Genomic DNA, 26,740 nt, shown 5'->3' on the forward strand with positions numbered 1-26,740 from the left:
GGACAGAGCCTTGAAGGTCTTATCCTGCCATCTTGATCAGAGCAGGGTTTCCCTAGCATATTAACATTTATTTTTCTGAAGGTTTGTAGATTTAGTTCTTTTTGGCTGGTACCTAAGTTACCCAACTAGTATTATAATCCCATAGTATTTTTGTATCACTTTATTTTTTAAAAAATTTTTAGTCTTTTTAGGAGATTCCAGGAATTGAACCCAGGACCTTGTACATGCAAGGTAGGTACCTGCTCAACCACTTAGAAACACCTGCTCCAATCCTATAGCATTTTTGAAGATGGCAAATGAAGGCTGGCTAGAAATTTACTGTAAAAGCAATAAATGGAGTGGAGTAATCATCTTAATTACTCACTAAATGGAAGGGGGAAGAAAGAAGAAGAAAACCAAAGATGAGGGGGAAATATTTTGTAAGAAAATAATAATCCCAGTTATCTGTTTAGTTTACTGATGTCTCAGTCTTTCAAGAACCAACCATATCTTTTGATGGCAAATTTGGGTTTCAGATAATTATAACTGTCCTTTCTTAGTATCTTGGAACATAGAAGAGCAGACTTTCCTTTCAGTCTCCTAGCATCTGCCCAAATTTTTCATCTGAATATGCGATGAGAATTATGACTGGTGGAATAGATACAACGTCAGCCCCCAGATGACAGAGGGACCATATAATTTTCAAAGGGCCCTCCTCTGATAGTTTCCAGGGTCCATGCTCACCCGAAATTGTCTGCAGACTTAAAAAGTAATTAAAATAAATTTACCTTTTTAAAATGGAGAAACAGTGCTTTCATCTTTAACATATAAAATCACATTTATATTGCCCAGTTCTTATATTGTGAAATTTCAAATCTACAGAGAAGCTGAAACTAGTTTAATAAATGTACACCATTCAACTAAATTCCAGTATAACTTACAATACCAATATCACACCAACTACAATAACATTAATTTAATAATGTCATCTAATATACAATTCATATTGTTTTCCCCATTATTTCCCCAAATTGTCTTTTATAGCTTTTAAAAAAAATTCCAAATTCAACCAAGGTTGCATTTGGTCATGACTATTTGGTCTCCTTGAATTTCTAACAGTCTCCGCACTTTTTAACTGGTTTTCATTACATAGATATTTTAAAGAATTCTGACAATTTGATGAATAGAATATATCCATTTTGATTTATCTAATTGTTTTCTCATTCTTCTTAGATTCAAGGCGAACACTCTCGGCATACTATTACATAGCTATGATGGCATCTCTCACTGCTTCGGTCAGGAGGCATGCAACAGGTTTCCCCAGTATTGGCGGGTGACAGTAAGTTTGATCACTTTGTTAAGGTGGTAGGGGCCAGATCTCTGCACTGGAAAGGTTCATTTTCCCTTTCAGAATTAAAAAATAAGCTGTGAGGGTGATACTGTAAGACTTTATGAATATCCTTATCCCTAACAACATTTCACCGGATGGTTTTAGTATCCAATGATAATTCTTTCCTGAACAAATAATTATGTTTTCTTATTTTATTATTTTCTACATTTGTTTGCTGGCATTCTCCCAGCTACTACCCCTTTCTCTTTTTCTTTCTAAGTATCATTATGAATTCATGAATTGTTATATTTAGTGTGTTATAATCCATAATGTATTTTGAAGTTTATTTAAGTTACTCCAAATTTGGCCACTGGAAGTCCCTTCAAGGTGGTCTCTTTATTCTTTCTGTGGTTACTGTCACAAGGTATCTTCAGTTCACCTTGTACTTTTCCTGCTCCAGATCTAGAATCAGCCACTTCTCCAAGGATTTACTTATGCTATGAATAGGTCACATATCTACATACTCAAAAGATATACAGCACATTCTTCCTCCGAGGTCACCCCCCTCCATAGACAACCAATATTACAAATTTTGTGTGTCCTTCGAGATGTTTATACACATAGAGCAAAGGCACATACACATTCTTATCCCATCTCAACCTTTTTACCCAGATGATAGCATCCTACAATTGCTGATCTTCTCTGCCCTTGTAGTTGTTGTTCTTCTTCAGATTCTGAAGGACCCTATTCCAGAAAGATTAGGAACCGTTTTTGCCAAGTCCTAAAAGTTTCAGATAAGAAAAACTAAAGCTCAGGGAGAGTGACTTGCTCAAACATTCCCTGGACTTGGAATGTTCTTCCTTCCCGCCCTGGGCTCAGCTTTCAAACCTCACTTCCCTGGGGAAACCTTTCTCCCCCTTAAATATCCCTTCCCCTAATTGAGTAATGTCACTTGCTTTCCTTCCTTGCAGGTATATAAGTCGCTGTGTCAAAATCGGTTACCTGCCTCCGGGAGGACAGGGACTGCATCTGTTTCGTTTACTGCCAGCGCGCAGTAGATGTTCGACGAGTGTACGGCGTGAAACCCGAACCGTGGCCGTCCAGCCTCCAGGCGACTCCTCTTCCTACTGCAGTCCCACTGCAGCCAGAGAAACAGGTCCAAGATATAAACAAAAACCTCCTTAATAGGAAAACCTGGGAAGTCCTTCCATTTCTACGATTAAGGGAGGTTGGGGGTGGGGGGACCTTAGCAGAAACGGTTCACCGCGAGGTGTGGCCACCGCAGGAGGGCGTCAATCAAGAAAATGCCCCCTGCCCTGCAGGCGAGTGGAGCCTCACAGAGTCGAGGCCACGCGGGCCAGCGTCACGGCTTCAACAGAAAACTCGTGCAAAGCGGGGATCGGGCCTGCGCACAGCTGCGATCCCCAGGGCCCTTGGGAAGAGAGACAAGGAGCAGCACCCGTTCGATCGGAGAAGACTACAGTCTCTGCCGGTCTCGGAGGACCCAAACTCCGGAGAGCTACTGCCAGCGTCCCCCGGAGAAAAGGCTGAGTCCGGTGCTCCCAGTGAAACAGGCTGGACCGGCCAAAAATCCAGAGCACCCAAGTCTAGTCATTCTTACTCCGCTGGGCCGGAACTAAGGGCCAAGGTTCTCTTTGGAGCAACCCTAGGAACCCCGGCCACCCATTCCCGCTAAGCGCTCTGGAGGCGCCCGTTAACTCCCCGGTGCGCGCCGTCCCGGGAAGGTGCTTTCTGGCCTGCAAAGGCGAAGTCCTGTCAACCGCCTCGATGCCCGCTGGGCCCACGTCCGGCTGCCCCTCGCCTGGGCCCACCGGTGGCTGGCGCCTGGACCAGCCCGAGTTTCGGCAGAGGCGCCTCCCGGGGATGGTCAGGGCCGTTTGAGTCCACGCTTCAGGCAGCCGCATTCCTCACGCCAGCTCTGTGGGACGTGCGCCCGAGGTTTCGCTCAAGGGCGACCGCGGCAGGGGTGCCAGGACCCTGAGAAGCGGCGGCAGCAGCCGGACACCTGGACGCAGGGTCCTCGGAGCCCCGGAGCGGGCGCGTCTCGGAGGCGGGGAGCTTGGCCGGCGGGGGCGGGCCGGGAGTGGGGGCGGGAGGCGGCTCCCGGGGCCCTGCGCCATTGGCCGCGGGGCCCAGCGGCAGGAAGGGGCCAGCGAGCGCGGCCCCACCCCGCGGCCGGCGGAGCCTATCGCCGGGAGCGGCGAGCGCGGATAAATGTAGCGCCGCGGCGCGGGCGGGCAGCTCTCCGAGGGGCCGAAGCGCAGCGGAGCCATGCAGTACCCTCACCCCGGGCCGGCGGCGGCTGCGGGCGCCGTGGGGGTGCCGCTGTACGCGCCCACGCCGCTGCTGCAGCCCGCACACCCGACGCCGTTCTACATCGAGGACATCCTGGGCCGCGGCCCCGCTGCGCCCACCCCCACCCCCACGCTGCCGTCCCCCAACTCGTCCTTTACCAGCCTCGTGTCCTCCTACCGGACCCCGGTGTACGAGCCCACGCCGATCCACCCCGCCTTCTCGCATCACTCTGCCGCTGCGCTGGCCGCTGCCTACGGACCCGGCAGCTTCGGGGGCCCTCTGTACCCCTTCCCGCGGACGGTGAACGACTATACGCACGCCCTGCTCCGCCACGACCCCTTGGGTAAGGCGGCCGGGGTCACGGCGGAGCCTAGTTGGGGCAGCGGCGAGAAAGACGCCACCCAGCAGGTGGCAGCGCCCTGGAGGCGGCGGGGGCGGAGGAGGGTAGGCAATAGAAAGTTGTAGCAAACACGATTAAAAAGCGGCTCTCGGGCGCGCGCCGGGACGGGAGGCACAGGCCCCGGCGGCGCGCGCCTGGGGCTGACCGCACGGTGACTCAGATTGGTTTTCCTGCACCTTGCAGGCGTCGGGGCGCGCGGGCCGAGGCGAGACCTCAGGCGCTGCCTCCAGGGAGGGCGGCCGAGGATAGTACTAGGCCGCGCGTGTCGCCCGGGGTGGGTCCCCAGTAGCGGCAGGGACCGAGAAGGGGTTGCTGTGGCGCCCTGGGCGGGCTTCTGCGCGACCGTGATAGCTCCCGGGTCCGGTGGTTAACGGGGCTGAACCTGGTTCAACAAGCTTGTGCAGTGAAAAGAGCCTGACCCTTTACGTTCATACAGGAAATCTTGAGTTCTCGATAGGAGTAAATCTGGTTTCAGAAGCTGTTAAGTGTTTTCCTGGCTGCATGAAGCAGACCCTTCCCCCGGAGTAGTGCACGTTGCTGATTATTTTATCGACATCCTCAATACAGACAAATTCAGGAAACACTCGACTTCTGATAGCCAGGATCCGTTTTTCTGATATTGTTCATTTCCTCCGTGTGGGATGTGACTTTATGGCAGCTAAAATAACCAGTTGCTTCCTCTCCCCCCCCACCCCCCAGGCTGTTTTGCACCAGTCTGAAGCCTGACGCAAGCAAAATCTCGAAAAAACAATGCCAGCTTTCAAAGTGGTTAGCGGCAGTCCCGCAGCCGCACAGACCGACGGACTGACAGACAGACTTTTGGAGTAGGAAGCTGCAACCCCGGGCGCAAGATAGGAAGGGCAGCGGGGGCACGTTGGACATAGAGGATTTGCGGGGCTTGTCCCCTCAGCCCCCTAAGAACTGAGGCAGCCATGAAGCGCTCTACAGGCTGGTTTTGGGGGATCTGAAGCTCTGGGGCAGATAAGGAAACGGGCACCTCGCCTTGGGGCTGCAGGGTTTAAAATCAACTCTCAGTTATTGACAGCTTCAGTACGGACCCTGGAGACAATTTACAGTAATTTAATAAGGCCATTATTATTATGATGGCACTGCCCTTCGCCTTCTCTCTTAAATTTAGAGAAACTTTGAGGGTTTTTTATTTTAGGTTTTGTTGTTGTTGTTCGTTAAAATCATTATATTGTAATTTTGATTCCAGCCTCCGAAGGTTTGGTGCCGCTGCTCGGGAGCGGGACCCTCGGCCGGGCCGGGCCTGGGGGGTGAACGATTGCACAGAGTGCGCTCTGGGTTTCCTTGGGTTACTGCTGGGACTGCGCAGGAGGAAGCGAAGGGCTTTTCGAGATAGACCAACAGGAAACACATTGACGGAAATGTTGCCATACCCCGCGGGGTGGCTTTAACTGGCCGTCCCCGCGGGCCGGGTGTAAAATCAGAGGCGGCCGTGGCGCCCTCGGGCCAGGATTGGAGGCTCGGCTCATGGCCTAACTGCGGGGCCTGGCTCGGGAGCGTCCCGGAGCCACGGGGTTCAGGGACTGGCCCCAGGCCGTGAGTGCCCGGGGTGGGGGAACAGCCCCACTCCACCCCAACGCCCACACACCCGGGGATTTGGAAAGTGGTGTTCACCAGGGGAGAGGGCCTAAGGGTTCAAAACCTTGGGTATAAATTTGTGAGTGACTGGTGAAAGAGGGTCAGCCTGTAATGGGTGTTCTTTTGGAGATTCAAAGATTGGTGTGTATCTAGCTTAGGAGTGATGGTTGTATGTGAGTGTGTCTCAGTATACTGGCTGGACTCTGCATATGCAGTGTAAGTCTGGTTTGAGTTAGGTTATGGGCGTTTACAGTCTAGGTGTGAGACTTTGAGTGTTCGTGGGTGGATATGAAGGTGTATTGGTGGGGGCGAGTCGGGTCCGTGTGTGTCCTGTGGGTGTATGTGAATGTGAAGGTGTCTGGTTGGATCCTCCTGCAGCCCCTCCCCCTCTCAGGCACCCCTCATCCCTTCCCTACACCCCAGGCTGTCTCCGGGACCATCTCTAACCCTGCTCTTCCTGCCCGCAGGCAAACCCCTGCTCTGGAGCCCCTTCTTGCAAAGGCCGCTGCATAAAAGGAAAGGTGGCCAGGTGAGATTTTCCAACGACCAGACCATCGAGCTGGAGAAGAAATTCGAGACCCAGAAGTACCTCTCTCCGCCTGAGAGGAAGCGTCTGGCTAAGATGCTGCAGCTCAGCGAGAGGCAGGTAAGACCCCTGTGGGCCCGCAGCTTCCTCCAGAGGGAGGCTCCTGGGGTGGGGGTCGCAGGGCGGGGAGAGATACTGGAGCCACCACGGAGCGTTCTGGTGCCTCCGGACGCTGGACACTCTGTCCAGCCGCCTCTGATCCTTTTTTGCCCTTCTTCCCTTGATGCCTCAGATTTCTGGGCCAGAGGCAAGTTTTCTTTTTTCTTTTCCTGTAGGTCAAAACCTGGTTTCAGAATCGACGTGCTAAATGGAGAAGACTAAAACAGGTATGGACGACGTGGTTTTGTTTCTATGGAAATAATTATTTTTTATCATGTTATCTCAATGCGAGGCCTGTTATGGGTTGTATGCAAAAGTCATTTGAGAGACTATTTAACCTCTTCACCTTGATTAAAAAGGCAAATATTCCTGCTGAAATTCAGGATGGCTCGCTCAGGTGGCAATAATGCTAAAAGCACCTAATGCAGTTCCTATATCAATTAAGCTTGGGTTTTCACACACTGGCTAGTAAAACTCCCAGCTAATTGTTTTATAAACCCCATATGTTGTTTATCTAATTAACGCAGGAAAGATAAAGTAATTGACAGTAAATGACTTAAGCAGTTATCTTTGGAAGAAAATTGTTTCTCTTATTTACACAGCCATAATAAAACCAGGCAGAATTCAAGAGTAAATATAAGGAAATAAACACCTTTAAACCTTGTTTGCCCTGTTTTTTTTTTTAAAAGAAGAACTAAATATCAAAGAGTTTAAAATTATTTTCTATCTAACTCCATGTGAGTATAAAGCATGTGAGAAAATATCCAAGCTTGCTTGAAAAGAGTAGTTTAAGCTTTCTAACAGTCTTTCTTCCAATGACCTTGTGACGCAATCTGTGATAGAAAGTAAAGGCTCATTCAGGCTTTATAGAAGCCCTAGTGACTTAAAGCTAAAAATTCATTTTGATGTCCTAATCTGGATATATTTTCCAGAATTTTCTGCCAATTGCTGAATTGTTCATTTGCCAGTGTATACATGGTTTCTACGAAAATATTTTTGAAACAATAATACAAGGGAAGAAATGGAAAGCAGTGTGGATTTTGATGTATTAATCATTAGTTTTTTATTAAAAACAAGATGGTGTCATAAACAAAAGAACATTTTGAAACAGAAAATAAATTCTCCGTAACTTTATCCTAACACAATTTAAATATTTGCAGATTCCCTCTCAGTCTTTCCATGTGCATCTATTTTTTACATAGTTGCTAGCCTGGTAAATATATTATTCTATATTCTTGATTAAAAACTAACTTAGCACTATATCATGTTTCCATATAGTGTTCGAATCCATCTTAGACAAATACAATATTAAAAATTCCCTAATTTATTAAGTTCTTAGTCAAAGGCTTAGCTCTAGTCTACCTGGGACATTTAAAATAGAGGTTCCTATGGAACATGGGAATATTTTCCAGAAATGTCCTTCAGATTTTAAGTCAATTGCAGATTTAAGTACTCCCTTTTCAGTAAGTCACATCCTTCCAGTTCTGCATTTTTTCTTTGCTTGTGATTTTGTAACTTGATACATGTATTTATGTGTGTATATATTTAAAAATTTACTCCAGAAATGGATGAAAATCTAATGATTTTGAGACTTTTTCCTCAATTCACCATTTAGTGTTCATATCTTAAAAATGTCTGTTAATTGGCAAGAATGAAGATTGTGTGTATCTGTAATTATCTGATTTTTTTCCTCCTAAACTTCTAAGAATCTTGAAACAATGTATCTGGCCTGTAAAGTTTTTTGTTGACATTATACATTTACAGTTATATTCATGACTGGCTTTCTCCAATGTGACAGCAACTTTTCTTTCAAAGTGAGAAAGAAGTATGTATTTTATGAATAAAAGTATGTATTTTATGAATAAAAGGATTATAGCTGAAAGCCTTGATAAACTAAAAATAGTGTGCAACTAAAAATGGTGCAGGAGGAAAAAACATTTTGATTCATGTCTCTCACCCCTCCATATTTCATGACCCTACCAATCTCCATTTTTATTCCCTTCATTCAGGAGAACCCTCAAAGCAATAAAAAAGAAGAACTGGAAAGTTTGGACAATCCCTGTGACCAGAGGCAAGACTTGCCCAGTGAACAGAATAAAGGTGCTTCTTTGGATAGCTCTCAACGTTCGCCTAGCCCTGTCTCCCAGGAAGACCTTGAATCAGAGATTTCAGAGGATTCTGATCAGGAAGTGGACATTGAAGGCGATAAAGGCTATTTTAATGCTGGATGATGACCACTGATGCTGCATGTTCAGGAAACTGGATTTAGGAATAACATGTTGCTACAGAAAATCTTCAACTGAAAAAAACTGCATGAGAAAGGGAATTGATTTTCTGGTTTTCTGGAAACCTAAAATATTTGGTGCACTGGCTAATTAACAAACTCTCATGGAAATCTTAATTTTTACTTAAGAAATGGTTTATGTGCTGGTTTTAGGTTGTTACAATAATGTGACTTTTCACTGATTAAATCTAGTCCTGTTTATCAAGGTAAACTGTTATTTCTATTTATAAAAAGTAATTTTGACCTTTTTGTTAAAATTTTAAGTTATAATGTTAAAGATTTTAATAGGATCCTCTTGAATAACTTTCCTGTAATTTGGATCTACATCACATTTAATGGAAAAGCCAAAGGGCACCCCAGATCGAGAGGTATACCTCGGAAACGGAGCCCACATGACAGGCAGCCTGCTATATTTTAAAAGGAAACAATTCTTACTTTTATATTAAATTCTTATACTATTGCCTTAAATCCAAATCATTTCAGAGCTTTTGTCTTGGAGATGTGTGTGTTCTTTTTGTCTAAGAGGTGTAGTTGATAAGAATCTTAAATGTTGTTTTGCACTATCACTTACTACCTGTTTGACAAAGGGAGAAGGGGGATAGTTCGGGCCAATGCAAGCAGAGGAACTGTCAGTGACTGAAATTAATCACAGGTCAACTACAAGTAGCAAGTTAATTAAATGTAAGTAGATTGTAGATAATTGTGTTTTATATCATTGTTTATAATGTATATGTAATTGTTCACTGTAAAAAAAATTGCCCGAAATGTGTGTGTGTGTGTGTTTAATGAATAACTTGTTTATAAAATAAATCCGTCGGTGGGACAATTGACCCCGTTGGATACCTCATTCTTGAATTAAAAAAAAAGAAAAATCCAAAAACCCCCAAGAAAACTTGAAAGCGCCTCTTGGGGGCCGGGCTCGGTGCTGGGCGCGGGGGTGGGGAGTGGAGAAGAGCGGGAACCCCGGCGGCGGTCGGTGCGCGGCGTCGGGGGAGCGCGGCGTCGGGGGAGCGCGGTTCTGCGCCTCGACGGGCGGGAGAGCACGTGCACGGTGGGCGCGGGCCCTCCCGGCGAGGTGGCCGGGCTGGGCGTGCGCACGGCGGGGAGGTCTCCCGCCCGCGGGCCCCGGGCCGGGCCAGTTCCCGGGCGCGGGGCGCGCCTGGCCGCGGGAAGAGCCCCGGCTCCGGCTCGAGCCGCCCGGGCCGCATCAATTCGCCTCGGCGCGCGGGGCGGCCGTCCTTGACCAGCGTGAGTCAACACTACATCATCCCCTGCGCGGCTTTGGAGCCGGCTCCGCGCCGCGAGGCCGGGTGCACTGCCACCCGCCCCCTCCGCCCTGGGGGATGGGGGGCCCCAGGCCTGGCGGAGCGCGCAGGTAGGCTGCTTTTAGGCAGCGGTTCTCGCCTCAGCGAGCTCCAAAATCACCGGCGGGGCCCGTGGAAACCCCGGTCGCGGGGCTCCTCCTCCAGATCCTCAGCGGGCTGGGAGGTGGGCGGCGGCGGGAATGTGCATTTCTAACAGGTGCCCAGGTGATGCCGAAGCTGCTGATCGGGGACCACACTTGGAGAATCACCGCTCTGAAGCACGCCTTGCGCGGAAGACCCAAGTGGAGCCGGCATCCCCGTCCCCTCTCTCCCACCCCACCCGTTCCCTCTTGGTGACTTCGGCAGGTGTGGGAGTGGGTGAGGGTGGGGACCGAGAGGAAGAAGGAGGGAGAGCAGAGGGACGCAGGTTCGCCAGGGAGGTGGGCAGGAGGACTGAGGACTGAGTGGAGGGCGCGGGGTCCTAGGGAGGGCTACGTGAGATGGGGGAGGCAGGAGTGCTGAGGTAAGAGTGGGTGTGAGGGCGGAAGGGAAGGTTGGGAAGAGGTAGTGCGGTTTCTTTCTTTCTTTCGTTCTTTCTTTTCTTTCTTTTCTTTCTCTTCTTTCTTTTCTTTCTTTTCTTTCTTTCTTTTCTTTCTTTCTTCTTTCGCGGTTTCTGACTGTGCCAGGTATCCCTATCCTGCTGTTGAGCTGCTTGCCTCGCGGAACCATCAGGCCCCTCGACATTCCAGGAAGGTGATGAGAGAGACCTGCAAGGGGAGAGGCCCAGAAACCTCTTCCTCTAGCCTTGACTTCCTTAGACTCCTCTACCGGAGCTGGCACCTCCTGGGCTGGGGCCTGTGAAGGCATGACCCTGAGTCTGGCTGGCTGAGGAGGACTGTAGCTTCCCAGACTTGGGTACCCAGGGGCTGGAAGAGAGAGAAGAGAGAGTGAAAGAGCCATTGCTCTTAGGGAGTTATTTATGTAGTGCTTCCTTAGATTGTAAGACAGTCCCAGCAATTGAAGGTGGATTTAGATTTCTGAGAATATTCATCCTGGGTCCTCAAGCAGAGAGAGGCGCATAGGCCTGGGAATTTGAATATATCTGGGTTGGGGTTTTAGTTCTTGGCCTCAGTTTTCTCATCTTTAGAATGAGGATGGTCTAGTTGGTCTATGAGATTTCCTGTAGTCCATCTCTCAAACTCAGTTCAAGCTATCTGCCTTTATTATTCCCCCCTACTCCTTTATCTCCTCAATTTTGGAGTCCAGTGTAGCCATCCATTGGTAGAGTTTCCTCTCCCATTAGCTGCAGACTCCAAGCTGCCTGACCCTGCCTGACAAGTTACATCAAGGTTTCAAAGGTCCTAATCAGTCCCGTTTGAAAACGGACCTGTCTGTATCAGATTTCTGGAGAATGGGATGCTTGTGGACCTAATATTGAATTAAAGCAATCCTGAAATCAGTGTGTGTGTTTCATTCCTGGAGATAACCCCTGGTTAATGTTTATTCTGGAAAATAACTGTATCGTGACTATCAAGCAGAGAAATACAGACTAGTGTATTGATTGACACAAGGAAAGTTGTGGGGTGAAATCTTGTTTTAAAGTGGACAATTCCCTGAAGCCAGGATGTTTCCCAATTTAAAGTTGTTTCTAACACTTTTCAAATTGCTCATATTCTGAATCTAAAGCTGTCCCTAAAAATCCAGAGCATGTTAACTGGAGGAAATAGAGTATTCTCAGGAAACAGGCTGGCATTACTGTTTTCTCAAGTGCCCCATTGCAGATTGCCAATGAATATTTACAAATTCTTCCTACAAGCCAGGCATTTTTCATTTGTTTGTCTTTTGGCTATTTCATGTTGAAGCAGCATGTATGACCTTTACAGCACAACTCCTGTCTTGTTTTTAACTCTTTTTATCAGGAGATTCAACTTGAAAACGGTTATCATTTAGCAGAAAGACAAACAGAAAAGCACATTTTTGTAAGCAAAACGTTAATGATTTGAAGAATTGCCCTAATTTCACCATGACAGTGTGTGATTAATCCCCTGGGTGGTGTACTTATACTCTAAGTTATTCAGTTCATTGGTCTTTGATATTCAGAACCCTTTCTACCTTAATAGGATATTGATTTTGTTGGATGATGTACTTTGACTCTTTAAACAACATCACTTTTAGGGATGACTAGCCTGCTGTGTAGTATTTTATTTAGAGAACTATTGCATAAGTTTCTTTTACTTTTTATGGTTTTCTCAGGGTGAAAGCTGATAAGACATCTTGTGGGAAAAGAGGAAACCATCTCTGATAGTGAAAGTACCTATTCTCTTTCAACATTTCTGACAACCTTTTTTTGTGTGTGTGTGGTTTCATTACTTAAATATTCATTTTAGTTGATGGGGGTGGGGCAGAGATTCAAGAAAATGTTTTGAACTTGGGGTAAATGCATCTTGCTAGGGACAGAAGGAACTTAGCAAAATTCCCATTCCAAGGCCACATGAACTTTTTATTCTCTTTAAATTTTAATACTCAATGATCCTTCAAATCTGTGATTGGCAGTGATATTTATGTGGTCACTGACAACATGGGACAGAACATGAAAAACCAAACAGTCACTCAGGATGCTTCTACATGGTTAGGACTTTGGCATCTTGTGGTTAAAAATAATCAGATGTTTTACTGACATTTACTCTTCATCCATTAGGGTTTTATGAAATCCCAGCTGGACTCTGTACTTGTCTAGTCTAATTTGTTCCTTGATGTGTATTTTTTGATATCGTTGTTAAATCCAGATGAGAAGCGCTTTGGAGATTCCTCACACCTACCTCAGGTCCGAGATCTACAGAACGGCAGCTAGTCCTCCAGATGGGGTTGTAGGCAGCCCTACGTCCAGGGAAACACAGGGTTGCGGATGAGAGAGAGCAGGGCTGGAAGGCAGGCTGCTGGAGTCCCGTGCACCCTTCTTGTTGATTGGGTTTCAGCAAGGAAGCTTAGTCCTGGGGAAATTTGACTTCTCCTAACTGTTCCTCAGTTCCTAAAGTGGGGAGAGGCTGAACTGACAGCCTCCGCGGCGTCAAGGGCCTGGCAGGCAGTGGGCGCTAAACGTTAGTCAGAAAAGCTAGAAAGCCCCAGCCATCCCCTTCCTTCGAGACAGCTCTCTGATTTGCAGATGCAGGCGGGAAGCCTCTTGAATCCGACCTACACAAATCTCTCCAGACAATAGAGAGGGTTGCGGGGAGGAGACCTTGGAGCTGGCAAAGGCATTTCCCGTCTGCGGAGGATTTTGACTTTGGAGCATCCGGCTGTCGCCGCGAGGTTTTCGAGGCGACCAAGCACTTTCCTGTGTAGCTACTTAAAACAAAACAAAAAATTTACGGCCAATTTCAGGAAATTTTTCAGATGAAAGCCAATGAAATGGCTTCCCACTTGATTGCTTTTTTCAAAAGCACGTTTTTTAGACCTTAGAATATTTTTTATTGCGAGGGGTGTTTGAGATCATCCAAAAATCTCATTACCCACTGGAAGACTACTCAGATGAAGTACACGAGTTAACGATCAAGGGTCCCACCCCCTCCCACCCATTCATAGATATTTGCAGGAAGTTGCCTATCAAGTTAGTCTCTGTTAAACGTGTTTACAGTTTTTTCTTTTAGAATAGAGTTTATCCTTTCTCGACTCTCCGCTTTTTTCTTTCTTCCTTTTATTTACTCCCTTTCTCCTCCTTTTCTCCTTTCCCGTTAAGAGTTCTCTTCCTCATTAAATTTATTTCACCATTAAGAATAGAAAATGGCTAATCTGAACTCTGTTGTTTTTTTAATTTTTGTTTTACGAACACTCCCCCTCTCCCCTCCCCGGTAACTACTTCGCCTCATACCCTCGGCCTCCAGTCTCCTCTCCCTGTCAGCTGCTTATCTGCTTTCTATCTGCGAATTGGCTATTTCTAGTCATTTCTTATAGGTGATATCACACAATTTTCACCCTTATGTATCTTGCTTATTTCACTGAGCATCATGTTTTCAGGGTTCTTCCATGTTGCAGCACACCTCATAATTTCTTTTTTTTCTTATGGTCAAATTGTATTCCATTGTGTCTCCATCACATTTTATTTATCTGTTCATCAGTTGGGTTGTTTCCAACTTTTGGCTGTTGTGAATAATGCTGCTATAAACATTGTCATACAGGTACCTGTTTGTGACCCTGTTTTCACTTTTCTCTTTGGGTGGAGGTATTGCTGTGCCAAATGGTAATTTTATGTTTAACTTTTTGAGAATCTGCCATGTTGCTTTCCATAGTGGCTGTACCATTTTACATTCCCACCAATTTACTGTAGTTCCAACTTGTGTTACTATCAGCTTTATTCAACAATAGCCATTCTTTTATAGAGTTGATGGTAACACATTATAGTGAGTATAACTAACTGCTGATTTATAAATGTGATTTTGGCTGGAAGGGGTGTTCAGTGGCTGTAAATGTCAATTGACAGAAAACTTGAGAATAATTTAGGGACTATATAGCATAGTGATTTTAGTGGTGGATGAAGATTGTGGTTAGTTGTGTAAATATAAGAATGTTCTTCTTTTACCAAGGGTTAAAAATATGGTGCTACATGGGAAAATTACAGCTAATGTAACTTATGGATGATACTTAACAGTAACATTGTAATATTTTTACAGCAATGGCAAAGAAAATGTATCAATTCTGAGGACAATAATAGGGGTGTTGGTAGTTTAGATATTATTTATGAATTCCAAAAAGAAATATAGATTAATCTTGTAAACTAATCTGTTCCTCAGGGCATGATAACCCATTGTATTAGATTCAGCTGAGACATCTGATTAAATTATGTTATGATTAGGGCTTTGATTTAACCACATCTTTAGAGTGTGACTCAGCGTTGAGTGCCCTGTTGGGCTGATAAAACAGACTCTCATACTGAAGTAGACACAGAGAAAAGCAAATACACAGCATAGAACACAGAGGAAGAGAACAGTTCATTAGACATGGCAGAGGCCCTGGGAAGAGAGATGAGCCTGATAGTCTATATCTGACCTTGTGAAGAGCACAGAGCAGCTGACCCTAGAAAGAAACAAGCCCTGGGGAGAGAGATGAACCTTATGCCAGCCTATAGCTGAGATCAGAAGAAGCTGGGACCACAGACACTTAACAGGAAGAAAGAAGGCTGAACCCTCTCAGATGTCTACCCGCCATCTTATATTAACACGTGGCAACAGACTTTGGGTGAAAAACTATCTCTTATGGTACCTTAAATTGAACTCTTTAGGGCAATGTAACTGTAAGCTTCTACTCCAAATGAAATACCCCTTATAAAAGCCAACAGAAATCTGGTATTTTGCATCAGCACCCCTTTGGCTGACTGATAGAATTGGTGGTGAGGTGAAGTATAGGAGCCCTATATGATGTTATGCATATTTGTTTTGTAAGTTCACAATTTTTATTATACACTTATTGTTTATGTATGTTCATGTATGAATGATATACTTCAATAAAATTTTTAAAAAATAGGTCATTCCTATGGGTGTGAAGTAGTAGCCTGTTGTGGCTTTAATTTTCCTTTCCCTAATGGCTAATAATGTTGAGCACCTTTTCATGTGCTAACTGGCCATTTGTATATCTTCTTTAGAGAAATAATTGGGTTGTCTTTTCGTTGTTGCATTGTTAAAGGTGTTTATATATTCTAGAAGTTAACCCTTATCCAATATATGGGTTGAAACTGTTTTCTCCCATTCTGTGGGTTCTCTTTTCACTTGTTTGATAATTTCCTTCAATGCACAAAAGTGTTTAATTTTGATGATGTCAAGTTTATCTGTTGTTTCTTTTGTTGCTTGTGCTTTTGATGTCATATCTAAGAACCCACTGCCAAATCCCAGGTCATGAAGATTTGTCCCTGTGTTATCTTCTAAGAATTTTATAATTTTAGCTCTTTTGTTTAGGTCCTTGATCCATTTTGAGTTGATTTTTGTGTATTGTTTGAGTTAGGTGTCTAACTTCATTCTTGTGCATATGGATATCTAGTTTTGCCAACAACATTTTTTGAAGAGATTATTCTTCCCCCACTGCATGTATTTAATATCCTTGTAAAAATCAAGTGACTATTAAAAAACAAGGGAAGCAGACTTGGCCCAGTGGTTAGGGCGTCCATCTACCACATGGGAGGTCTGTGGTTCAAACCCTGGGTCTCCTTGACCCATGTGGAGCTGGCCCACGTGCAGTGCTGATGCGCGCAAGGAGTGTTGTGCCACACAGGGGTGTCTCCCACGTAGAGGAGCCCTACATGCAAGGAGTGCGCCCCATAAGGAGAGCCACCCAGTGCAAAAGACAGTGCAGCCTGCCCAGGAATGGCGCCACACACACGGAGACCTGACACAACAAGACGACGCAACAGAAAGAAACATAGATTCCCGTGCTGCTGACAACAACAGAAGCGGACAAAGAAGAATACGCAGCAAATAGACACCGAAAACAGACAACTGGGGTGGAGGGGAAGGGGAGAGATATAAATAAAATAAATAAATCTTAAAAAAAAAAAACAACCAAATGCCACAGTACTGTACAGTACAAAGAATGAACTTTAATATAGTGGACTAAAGTTAATAGCATATTTATAATAATAATTTTGCATTATCAATTATAACAAAAGTACCACACTAATGCAAAATGTTAACAATAGGGAAAACTATGTAACAGAGGGGTATATATGGAATCTCTGTACTTTCTGCATGGTTTTTCTGGCATTTAAAAAAAATCAAATTGCCTGTAGATGTGTGAGCCTATTTTTGGACTTGTCAATTTGTTCCACTGATCTATTTTCTATCTTCTCACCAAAAGCACACTGTTTTGATTACTGTCACTTTGTAATACAATTTGAAATTAGGAAGTGTGTCCTCCAGCCATGTCCTTTTTCAAAAGTATTTTGGCTACCGCAAACTCCCTTGCAAGTCCATATAAATTTTAGTATCTGTTTTTCCATTTTTTCCCAAAAACATTGCTAGTTTAAGAGGGATTGCATTGAATTTGTATATTGCTTTATTTGGGGGGCAGGTAATATTGACATATTCACGTTGTTAACTCTTCCAATCCATAAACATGGGGTTTCTTGCCATTTATTTAGTCTTCTTAAATTCCTTTCAGCAGTGTTTTGCAATTTTCAGTATACAAGTATTTGATATCATAAAATTTATTCATATATATATATTTGGATCTTACTCTGTCTTTTTTATTAGAGAAGTTGTGGGTTTACAGATTTCCAAGATATATTTTATTCTTTTATATACTATTGTAAATGGATTGTTTTCTTTATTTTTTCTTTGGATTGTTCATTGCTAGTATATGGTAACACAATTGTGTTTTTAAAAAATATTTATTTATTTTTATTTATTCCCTCCCCCATCCCCTGAGATGGCTCCCTTGTCTTTCTGTTATTATCTGCTCATTTTCTTTAGTTCACAGCAGGAACCTAATCTGGGACCTCCCATGTGGGAGGTGAGTGCCCAACCACTTGAGCCACTTCCACTCTTTGCTGGTTGTGTCATCTGCTGGTTCCATTGTCTGCTTGTTGTGGCCTCTGCTTGTTCCAGCCTCTGCTTGTTGCAGTGGTTGCAGCATCTGCTTGTTGAGACATCTGCTTGTTGCAGTTGCAGTGTCTGCTCATTGTGGTGATTGTAGCATCTGCTGGTTGCGATGTCTGGTCTTTGTGACATCTGCTGGTTGCAGTGTCTGCTGTTTGTGGCATCTCTGATTGGTTGCAGCATCTGCTGGTTGTGGTGTCTGCTGGTTGCAGCATCTGCTCGTCTTCTTTAGGAGGCACTTCCCATGTGGGAGGTAGGTACCCAATTGCTTGAGGCATGTGCTCCCACAGTTGTATTTTGTATGTTGTTATTGTGCCTTGCCACTTTGCTGAATTCATTTATTAGCTCTAATAGTTTTCTTGTGGATTCCTTTGAGTTTTGTCTATAAAAGATCATGTCAGGGAAGCAGATGTGGCTCAAGTGTTAGGGCCTCTGCCTACCATATGGGAGGACCAGGGTTCGATCCCTGCAGCCTCCTGGTGAAAAAGAAGAAGAGAAAGTGTGCCTGCATAGTGAGCCAGTGCCCACGTGATGAGCTGAGTGCCCACACAAGTGTCCAAGTGGTGAGCCAAGTGCCCATTAGGTGAGCCGAACGCCTTCACAGCGAGCCACGTGCCTGCGTGAGTGTCTGTGTGGTAAGCCAGTGCCCGCACAGCGAGCTGAGTGCCTGCTTGGTGAGCCAGTGCCCGTGCAAGTGAGTAATGCAGCAAGATGATGATGCAAGAAAAGAGAGACAAGGAGAGAGTCAAGGTGAAGTGCAGCAGAGACCAGGAACTGAGGTGGTGCAACTGACAGGGACCCTCTCTTCACATCAGAGGTCCCCAGGGTTGAATCCCGGGGAATCTTAGAGGAGAAAGAAGAGAAGAGAAGACAAAAAGAGAAAAAGATACAGAAGATCACACAGTGAATGGACACAGACAGCAAAAACAGCAGGGCAGGGGTGGGAGAGGGGAAGAGGAAAAAAGATTATGTTATTTGCAAGTAGAGATCATTTTATTTCTTCCTTTCCAATTGGGGTGTGTTTTATTTCTTTTTCTTGCCTAGTTATTCTGGCAAGAACTTGTAGTAAAATACTGAATAGCAGTGGTAAAAATGAGCATCCTTCTCTTATTTCTAATCTTAGGAGGAAAGCTTTAAATCTTTCACCATTGAGTATGATGTTAGCTGGCAGGTTTTCATAAATGGCCTTTGTGATGTTCAGAAAGTTCCCTTTTATTTCTACTTATCTGAGTGTTTTTTTGTTTTATCAAGAAAGGGTACTGGATTTTGCCAAATGCCTTTCAGCATCTAGTGAGATAATTATGTGTTTTTGTTTCTTTCATTCTATTTATATAGTGTATTACATTGATTATTTTCATATGTTGGAATACCCCTGCATTCCTAGGATGAATCCCACTTGGTCATGGTATATAATTTTTTTAATATGCCATTGGGTTCATTTTGCTAGTATTTTGTTAAGGATTTTTTGCATCTATATTCATAAGAGAAATTTGGTATCAGAGTAATGCTGGGCCTCATAGAATGAACTAAGAAGCGTTCCTTCCTCTTGAATTCTTTGTTAGAGTTTGCAAAGGATAGGTATTAATTCTTCACGTTTGGTAGAATTAACGAGTGAAGCCATCTTGTCCTGGACTTTTTTTTGGAGGAAAGTTTTTGATTATTGTACTTGTTATAGGTTTGCTGATGTTTCAATTTTTTCTCGAGTCAATTTGGGTAATTAATATGTATCTAGGAATTTTCTCATTTCTTCTAAATTATATAGTTGATTGGCATACAATTGTTTATAATGTTCTCTTATCGTCCTTTTTAATCTGAACTCTTTAGATATCAGTATTGGAGCACAGATTTTCTTTGAATTGATATAAATTTTCATCTTTCAGCTGAGGTAGAAATCCTAAATTTGGAGGAGATGTTGCTGGAATCCTAACACACTGACCCCACCCCCAGGACAATTCTTTAGTTTAGTTTTTTAATTAACTAATTAATTAATTAATTCTAACCAGGATAAGCAAAAATAATGATAATAATAGGAGAGGAATAATACCTGCCTGTATTTCTTGGGTGTCTACTAGGGGCCTGGCACTTAAGAGCATTGAGGTATAATGGAACTGGTGGGGAGAGTTGTGGTAATAATGTATGATGCAGGATGCCAGGGAGAGCCCACTTTATGCTCTTAACCTAGAAGAGAGGATTCAGGGAGAGGGATGATCATGTACACAGGCCTGGAGGTGAAAGAGGTAAGAGAATAAGTATGCCTGGAGTCCACAGAGGATATGTATTTTTTCCTCCTCTAGCCACAGAGGTCTCTTTGCTGCAGTGTAACTGGACAGACCACTGAGTTTGCAATTTCCTGTATCTGGAATTCTCTTCCCCCAGAAAACCCCATGGCTTGCTGCCTCATCTTTTGGCCTTGTCCTTCCCTTGTAAAATTGCAACCAGCTCTTCCCTATCCCCCTCTACAATTTACTTTTCTCCTTTTCAGTTATTACAATTGGATACTGTATGTTTTCACTAATTTACTTATTATTTGTCTCTCCCCACTGAAATGTTAACATCATGATGGTAAGGATTTTTCTTGTTTGATTCACTGCTCTATCTTTCCAGCCTGACACATAATATATGCTCAATAAATAAATGTGTTGAAGAATGAAATAACATGTATTGAGCACTTACTATGTATTAAACATTATGTTGACCTTTCATATACTTTATATCATTGAATCCTCATAGAACCCTATGAGGTAAATGCTGTTATTGGTCCCATTTTCCAGGTAAGGAAACTGAGTCACTGAGAAGTTAAGCCCAAGACTTTGATTACTATATCAGTCAATGTTGTAATGTGAACTTCCTCATTTAATCCATTGCACTCTAGGGGAGATATCAATTTTAGCATATTCTATGTGTGTATATATATATATATACACACACCAGGTATAATTCTAGCTGGAAGAGGAGGGTTGAGTTTTTTTATTGTTGTTGTTCATTTTATTTAATATTTTACTTTAATTCTTATATAAGACTATTCAAGTCTAGCATTAAATCTGGAGGAGATTACAATATATGGGGGATATGCAATTTCTATCTATGTAGTACATTATTCTAGTATACTCTGAAACTAATAAACTGACTGGAGGCCACCATTTCCCTCCGTTTTCTTGGGAAAATGAGCATTATGAAATAAGTTTTATGTCTTTCAAGGTGTTTTAAAAATATCCGCCCCTGGTCCATGTTATTTGGTCTCCCCACTATATAAATTGTTAAGTATCATTATTTTTATTACTTTTCTGACCCATTAATGCCTCTGAACATAGCTGTGTGATGGCTTGCTATTATGTTCCCAGAATCTAGCAGCATGATTGGCACGAAGTATTCTTTTAAGAAATATTGTACTACTTAATGAAAGTGAGAGTGTTGTGTGCTCCCCAGAGAAGAGACGGCACCATTCCTTCCCTCCCCAAACCCTGCACCCTCCCTAATATTTCCTATTCCAGGACCACTAAAAGCACAGCTTCCACAAAGAGGAGTGAGCATAGTGGGAGCTGCAAGTGCAGGAGACAGAGGGCTTTTGCAAGGCTTGGGCAGCATTTAGAGAGAGGACACGTTCAGAGTTTGAGCTTTCCTTAGCTGCCTGTGGAATCTGCATTACTGTAGACTTACCATTAATTGTGAATTACACCAGACTAATTGAATAAATGTTTAAAAAATAACCCCTGAGTGATGGTTCATTCATCCAGAGGAAGTGGTTTCTTAGTCACCTGCCTCCCATATATTGTCTCAATGGTACGTAGGTGGAAGGGAGTGTGATAGTTACGATGATGTGTGGTGCTGTTGATTATTTAATAGAAGGTAAAATTTTTAGCAAGCACTTACCTGATCTCATTAAGGTTTTTTAAATCCCCCAAATATTTCGCTTGAAGCAGCTGCCCATTGTTTAATGTGTTTTTTTTAGGCATTAAGACTAGGGATTTTAAGCATATAAATCTGGTAGATATTATTCTGAATCTTAGCCATTATGCAGTAATGGGTGAACATCCTGTCTGAAATGTATTTACATTTGTATGGTGTTTCACATTTTAAAAGTTTTTTTTAAAGCATCATGTTTACAAAATATGTATTTTGTAACAAATGAAATTGTTTTTAAAATGTGAGTTTGTTGATTTAATTTTAATTTTTAAAGAAACTTTTTATTAAGACATACATGCAAAAAGTTCACAAATCATAGGAGTACAGCTCACAAAATGAATATACCATGTAACTTGGATCCAGGTCAAGAAAGAGAACATTACCAGATCCCTAGAAACCCCTTTTTATGCCCCCTTTGGATCACTGTCCCAAGCCCTACCCCAATGGAAACTGCTACCCTGATTTCTAACATGGTAATTTCATCTGCTGATTTTTGAACTTTATGTGAATAGAATCATGTAGTCTGTCTTCTGTTGTGTCTGACTTCTTTAGTTTAGTTTATGTTGGTAAAATTCATCCAGGTTATTGTGTGATGTTGTTTGTTCATTCTTATTGCTGTATAAGTACCCTTGTATGAATTCTCATGCTATTTTAAACAATATATATATATTAAAATGGTACCACAAAATTTACAAACTTGTAAAAACAAACAAAAATAACAACAATAATTCTGCTCACATTTTATAACCAGACAGTTATTTTTCAAAAGGAATGATCCATGTGCCCTTTGAAGACTCCTAGGTGCACAGAAGGAAAGAAAGCAGAAAGAACAGGGCATGAGAGTGTCAAGAAGCACATTACATACAGGGAAGTGGACTTGGCCCAGTGGTTAGGGTGTCCGTCTACCACATGTGAGGTCCGTGGTTCAAAGCCCGGGCCTCCTTGACCCGTGTGGAGCTGGCCCACGTGCAGTGCTGATGCACGCAAGGAGTGCTGTGCCACGCAGGGTTGTCCCCCGTGTAGGGGAGCCCTACGCGCAAGGAATGTGTCCCTTAAGGAGAGCCGCCCATCGCGAAAGAAAGTGCAGACTGCCCAGGAATGGCGCTGCACACACAAAGAGTTGACGCAGTAAGATAACGCAACAAAAAGAAACACAGATTCCCATGCCACTGATAACAATTGAAGCAGACAAAGGAGAACACGCAGCAGATAGACACAGAAAACAGACAACTGGGGCGGAAGGGGAGAGAAATAAAATAAATAAATCTTAAAAAAAAAAAAAAGAAGCAAATTACAACAATCTTTTGTTTATCAGGAGGGCTGGCAATATCAATAACCAAGCAGCTACCTATTTTTTTTTTACACTCAGATGTGTGAAATTTTAAAAAAATTATCCTAATAATTTTTCATGATTAATTTTTTTATGTCATTGCACACATTGGTTCATGAAAAGAAGGCTAAGTAAGGAGTCAGATGGGCAGAAAAAGAACTTCAAAATTGTTTTTAAATTTGGGTACAATGTCTTTTTGTAGATATGGTAATTTTATTCCATAAATTTAGGTATTGATTTTGCATCCTATTCCACTTTTGTTTTCCTATTTCTTTGGAATTTATAATTATAAAGCTGCTGTAGAAAGAAGGCCTGGATTGTACTCCTAGATTTGCGGTTCAGTAGCAGTGTGCCTGACTTTGGACATGTCACTTACCCTCTTTGTCTGTTTCCTCATCATAAAATGAGGGGTGTGAATGAGGTAATCTTTAACGTTGCTTTTAATAATAAGATGCTACTTTTTTCTGTTCTCTATCTTTCTAAAGACTGTATTATTCTAAATTTCAGGGATTATGCCTTTGAGGGCTGGGGGGCGGGGGGCAAAGTGGGGATAGGGAATCTCTTGTTTCACTGGCTGTCTGGTGTTTAGTTCCTGAGTTGGGCTACTTCTTACACTCAGCTATAGGTTGAGTCAAGGCCCAGTCTCTAAGCTGTGGCCATGACAGCTTACCCTAGAGAACTCTTCTTAGGGAAATCATTTTTAGTAGTTCCCAGCCTGTCTGTATATTTCCAGCCAAATAATAGAGTGTTTAAGTGAACTGTGATAGTGATTGTAATTCTTCCATCGAATTATTAAATTAATGTAACCGTTCATTCTGAAAACATTTACTGTGCACCTACTATATGCCAGGTGCTCTGTGAGGTGCTGAGATATACATTTGAATAAGACATAGTAGCATAACTTTGAAGACCAGAGAAAATATTCTTTGGATTTCCAATATTTAAAGATGAGCCCATTTTTATTCCAAGCAGAATTATGATTTGCTTGCTATACAATATATTCCACATACTTTCAGTTCTTGAATTTATTTGTAGAAAAACTTTTAACCAAACAATCCATAGCAGCCAATTATTTAACGAAACATGGGTATCATAAAGTTATAAATAACCAAGTAAGGCAGGTCCAGTTTAAGGATTTCCTCCAGTGAAGCCCTCCTCCCCTCTCTCATTTCTACCCTGGGCCTCACGTGCCTACTTTATCCCCCAAGACAGTGTGATTTGAAAAGCAGTATCCCAAACAAATGGCATTACCTAGAGGCCCACACCCAGGCTGTTGGCCCTGTCACCTCTTCTTCTCTTTCTTTCCTTTCCCACTGAAGCTGTGCCTCTACCCATTTCCCCTGATTTTATCCAGGTGACTCCACCTGGGGCAAACTCTGTGGTCTCCCTGCAGGTTTTCCTTCCTCTTCCTGCTCCTCCCACTCTGCCCAGTTACCTCAAGAGAGTCACTCTTATTTCTTTCTTTGTTTTATCTGGAGCCAAATATCGTTCAAGTAAAGTAGAGAAGAGTCAGATCAGACCAGTGAAATGATTCTTCAAGGAAAAGGAAAATTACAAACCTTGAAGTAAAATTTAGGCAAAGTGCCCAGAAATGCCTTGGAATCTGCACAGACCCTTCTACCGCTAAGAATAATTTTTATTCAACTTTGTGTTTTGTTTAATTACTAGTATTTTAATCTTTTTTTTCTATTATCTGCCTTGTAGATAAGGGCTATTTCAGTTATATAAAGATTAAGTAAGCTTCAGTGGACTGCACCACTTACTTTCTCTCTTTTTTCTTTATTAGAGAAGTTGTGGGTTTACAGAACAATCATGCATAAAAACCTAATTCCCATATATACCACTCTATTATGAACACCTTGCGTTAGATGTGCTATGATTCATGAAAGAACATTTTTATAATTGTACTATTAACTATAGTATATCAGTGAAAATAAGATCCACTGTGTTGTATAATCCTTGCTTTTTAAAATTCTTTTCTAGTAACATTTATATAACCTAAAATTTCCCCCTTTTATTTTTTTATTTATTCCCCCCTTCCCCACCCCCTGTTGTCTGCTCTCTTGTTTCCATTTGCTGTGTGTTCTTCTGTGCCCGCTTGCATTCTTGGCAGCACTGGGAATCTGTGTCTCTTTTTTGTTGTGTCATCTTGCTGCATCAGCTCTCTATGTGTGTGACACCACTCCTGGGCAGGCTGAGCTTTTTTTTTTCACACAGGGTGCACTCCTTGCACGTGGGCCTCCCTTATGCAGGGGACACCCCTGCATGGCATAGCACTCCTTGCACACAGCAGCCCTGCGCGTGGGCCAGCTCCACACGGGCCAGGAGGCCCTGGATTCGAACCCTGGACCTCCTATTGGTAGGTGGATGCTCTATCAGTTGAGCCACATCTGCTTCCCAAATTTCCCCTTTTAACCACATTCAGATAACAATTCAGTTCTGTTAATTACATTCACAGTGTTTTGTTACCATCACCACCATCCATTACCAAAACTTTTCCATCATCCCAAATAGAAACTCTGTATCTTTTAAGCCTTAACTCCCTATTCCCTACTCCCACTCTGTCCCCTAGTAACCTATAGGCTGGATTTGGACTCTATGGGTTTGCTTATTCTACTTATTTCATATCAGTGACACCTTACAATGTTTGTCCTTTTCTGTCTGGTTTATTTCACTCAACATAATGACTTCAAGGTTCATCCATGTTGCTGCATGTATCAGAATTTCATTCCTTTTTATGGCTGCATAATATTCCATTGTGTGTATAGACCACATTTTGTTTATTCATTTATTGGTTCATGGAACTTGGGTTCCTTCCCTCTTTTGGCAATTGTGAATAATGACTCTACGAATGTTGGTGTGCATATATTTCTTTGAGTCCTTGTCTTTAAATTCTATTAGCTATATACCTACCAGTGGGACTGCCAGGCCATGTGGGTAATTCTGTACTTAGCTTTCTGAGCTGACAAACTGTCTTCCACAGAGGCTGCACTATTTTACATTTCTACCAGCAAAGAATGAGTGTTCTTGTTTCTCTGCCTCCTTTCCAACACTTGTAATTTTCCATATTTTTAATAGTAGCCATTCTCATGGGTGTGAAATGGTATCTCATCTTTTCACGTAGTTCTTGGCCATTTATATGTCTTTTTTTTTTTTTTTGATTTTAACTTTAAAAAAATTTTTAACAAATCAATTTTATTGAAAAAATATTAATAATGTATATCTTCTTTAGAGAAATGTCTATTCAAGTCTTTTGCCCATTTGTAAATTGGGTTGTTTGCCTTTTTATTGTTGTGTTGTAAGATTTATTTATATATTCTGGATAGTAAATCCTTATTGGATTGTGGTTTCCAAATGTTTTCTCCCATTGTGTAAGTTGTCTTTTTACTTTCATGGTAAAGTCCTTCAAGGTGCAAACATTTATTTTGATAAGCCCCATTTATTTATTTTTCCTTTTGTTGCTTATGCTTTTGTTGTAAAGTCTTTAAGAAACCATCACCTAATACAAGTGCATTAAGATGCTCCCCATGCTTTCTTCTTGGAGTTTCATAGTTAATGAGTCTTATATTTAATTCTTTCTTTGATTCATTTGAGTTAATTTTTGTATATGGTGTGAGGAAGGGGTCCACCTTCTTTCTTTTGCAAAGGAAGAGCCAGTTTCCCTAGCATCATTTGTTGAAGATGCTATTCTTTCCAAACTGAGTTGTCTTTACCCCCTTGTCAAAAAACTTTTGGGGGAAGCGGATTTGGCTCAATGGATATAGCATTCACCTACCACATGGGAGGTCCAGGGTTCAAACCCAGGGCGTCCTGACTTGTGTGATGAGCTGGCCCATGCACAATGCTGATGCACGCAAGGATTGCCATGCCACACGGGGGTGTCCCCTGTGTAGGGGAGCCCCACATGCAAGGAGTGTGCCCTGTAAGGAGAGCCGCCCAGTGCGAAAAAAGTGCAGCCTGCCCAGGAATGGCGCAGCTCACACAGAGAGCTGACACAGCAAGATGACACAACAAAAGAGACACA

At 42.9% G+C, this 26,740-nt stretch overlaps 1 protein-coding gene and 1 pseudogene across 1 annotated transcript; both read left to right on the plus strand.

Moving 5' to 3' along the window:
* The first annotated feature begins 3,528 nt into the window (after positions 1–3,528).
* Positions 3,529–9,430, plus strand: HHEX (hematopoietically expressed homeobox). The gene is made up of 4 exons (XM_004450000.5): positions 3,529–3,968; positions 6,098–6,276; positions 6,492–6,542; positions 8,325–9,430. Exons 1-4 carry the CDS (start codon positions 3,602–3,604, stop codon positions 8,544–8,546), a joined length of 819 nt encoding a protein of 272 aa, XP_004450057.1. The 5' UTR covers positions 3,529–3,601; the 3' UTR covers positions 8,547–9,430.
* A 10,263-nt stretch (positions 9,431–19,693) lies between these two features.
* The window catches only part of LOC101447164 (large ribosomal subunit protein eL8 pseudogene), a 50,325-nt pseudogene continuing 43,278 nt past the window's right edge, over positions 19,694–26,740 (plus strand).

Source organism: Dasypus novemcinctus, chromosome 6 (assembly GCF_030445035.2).
Source record: "Dasypus novemcinctus isolate mDasNov1 chromosome 6, mDasNov1.1.hap2, whole genome shotgun sequence".
Classification (NCBI taxonomy): Eukaryota; Metazoa; Chordata; class Mammalia; order Cingulata; family Dasypodidae; genus Dasypus; species Dasypus novemcinctus.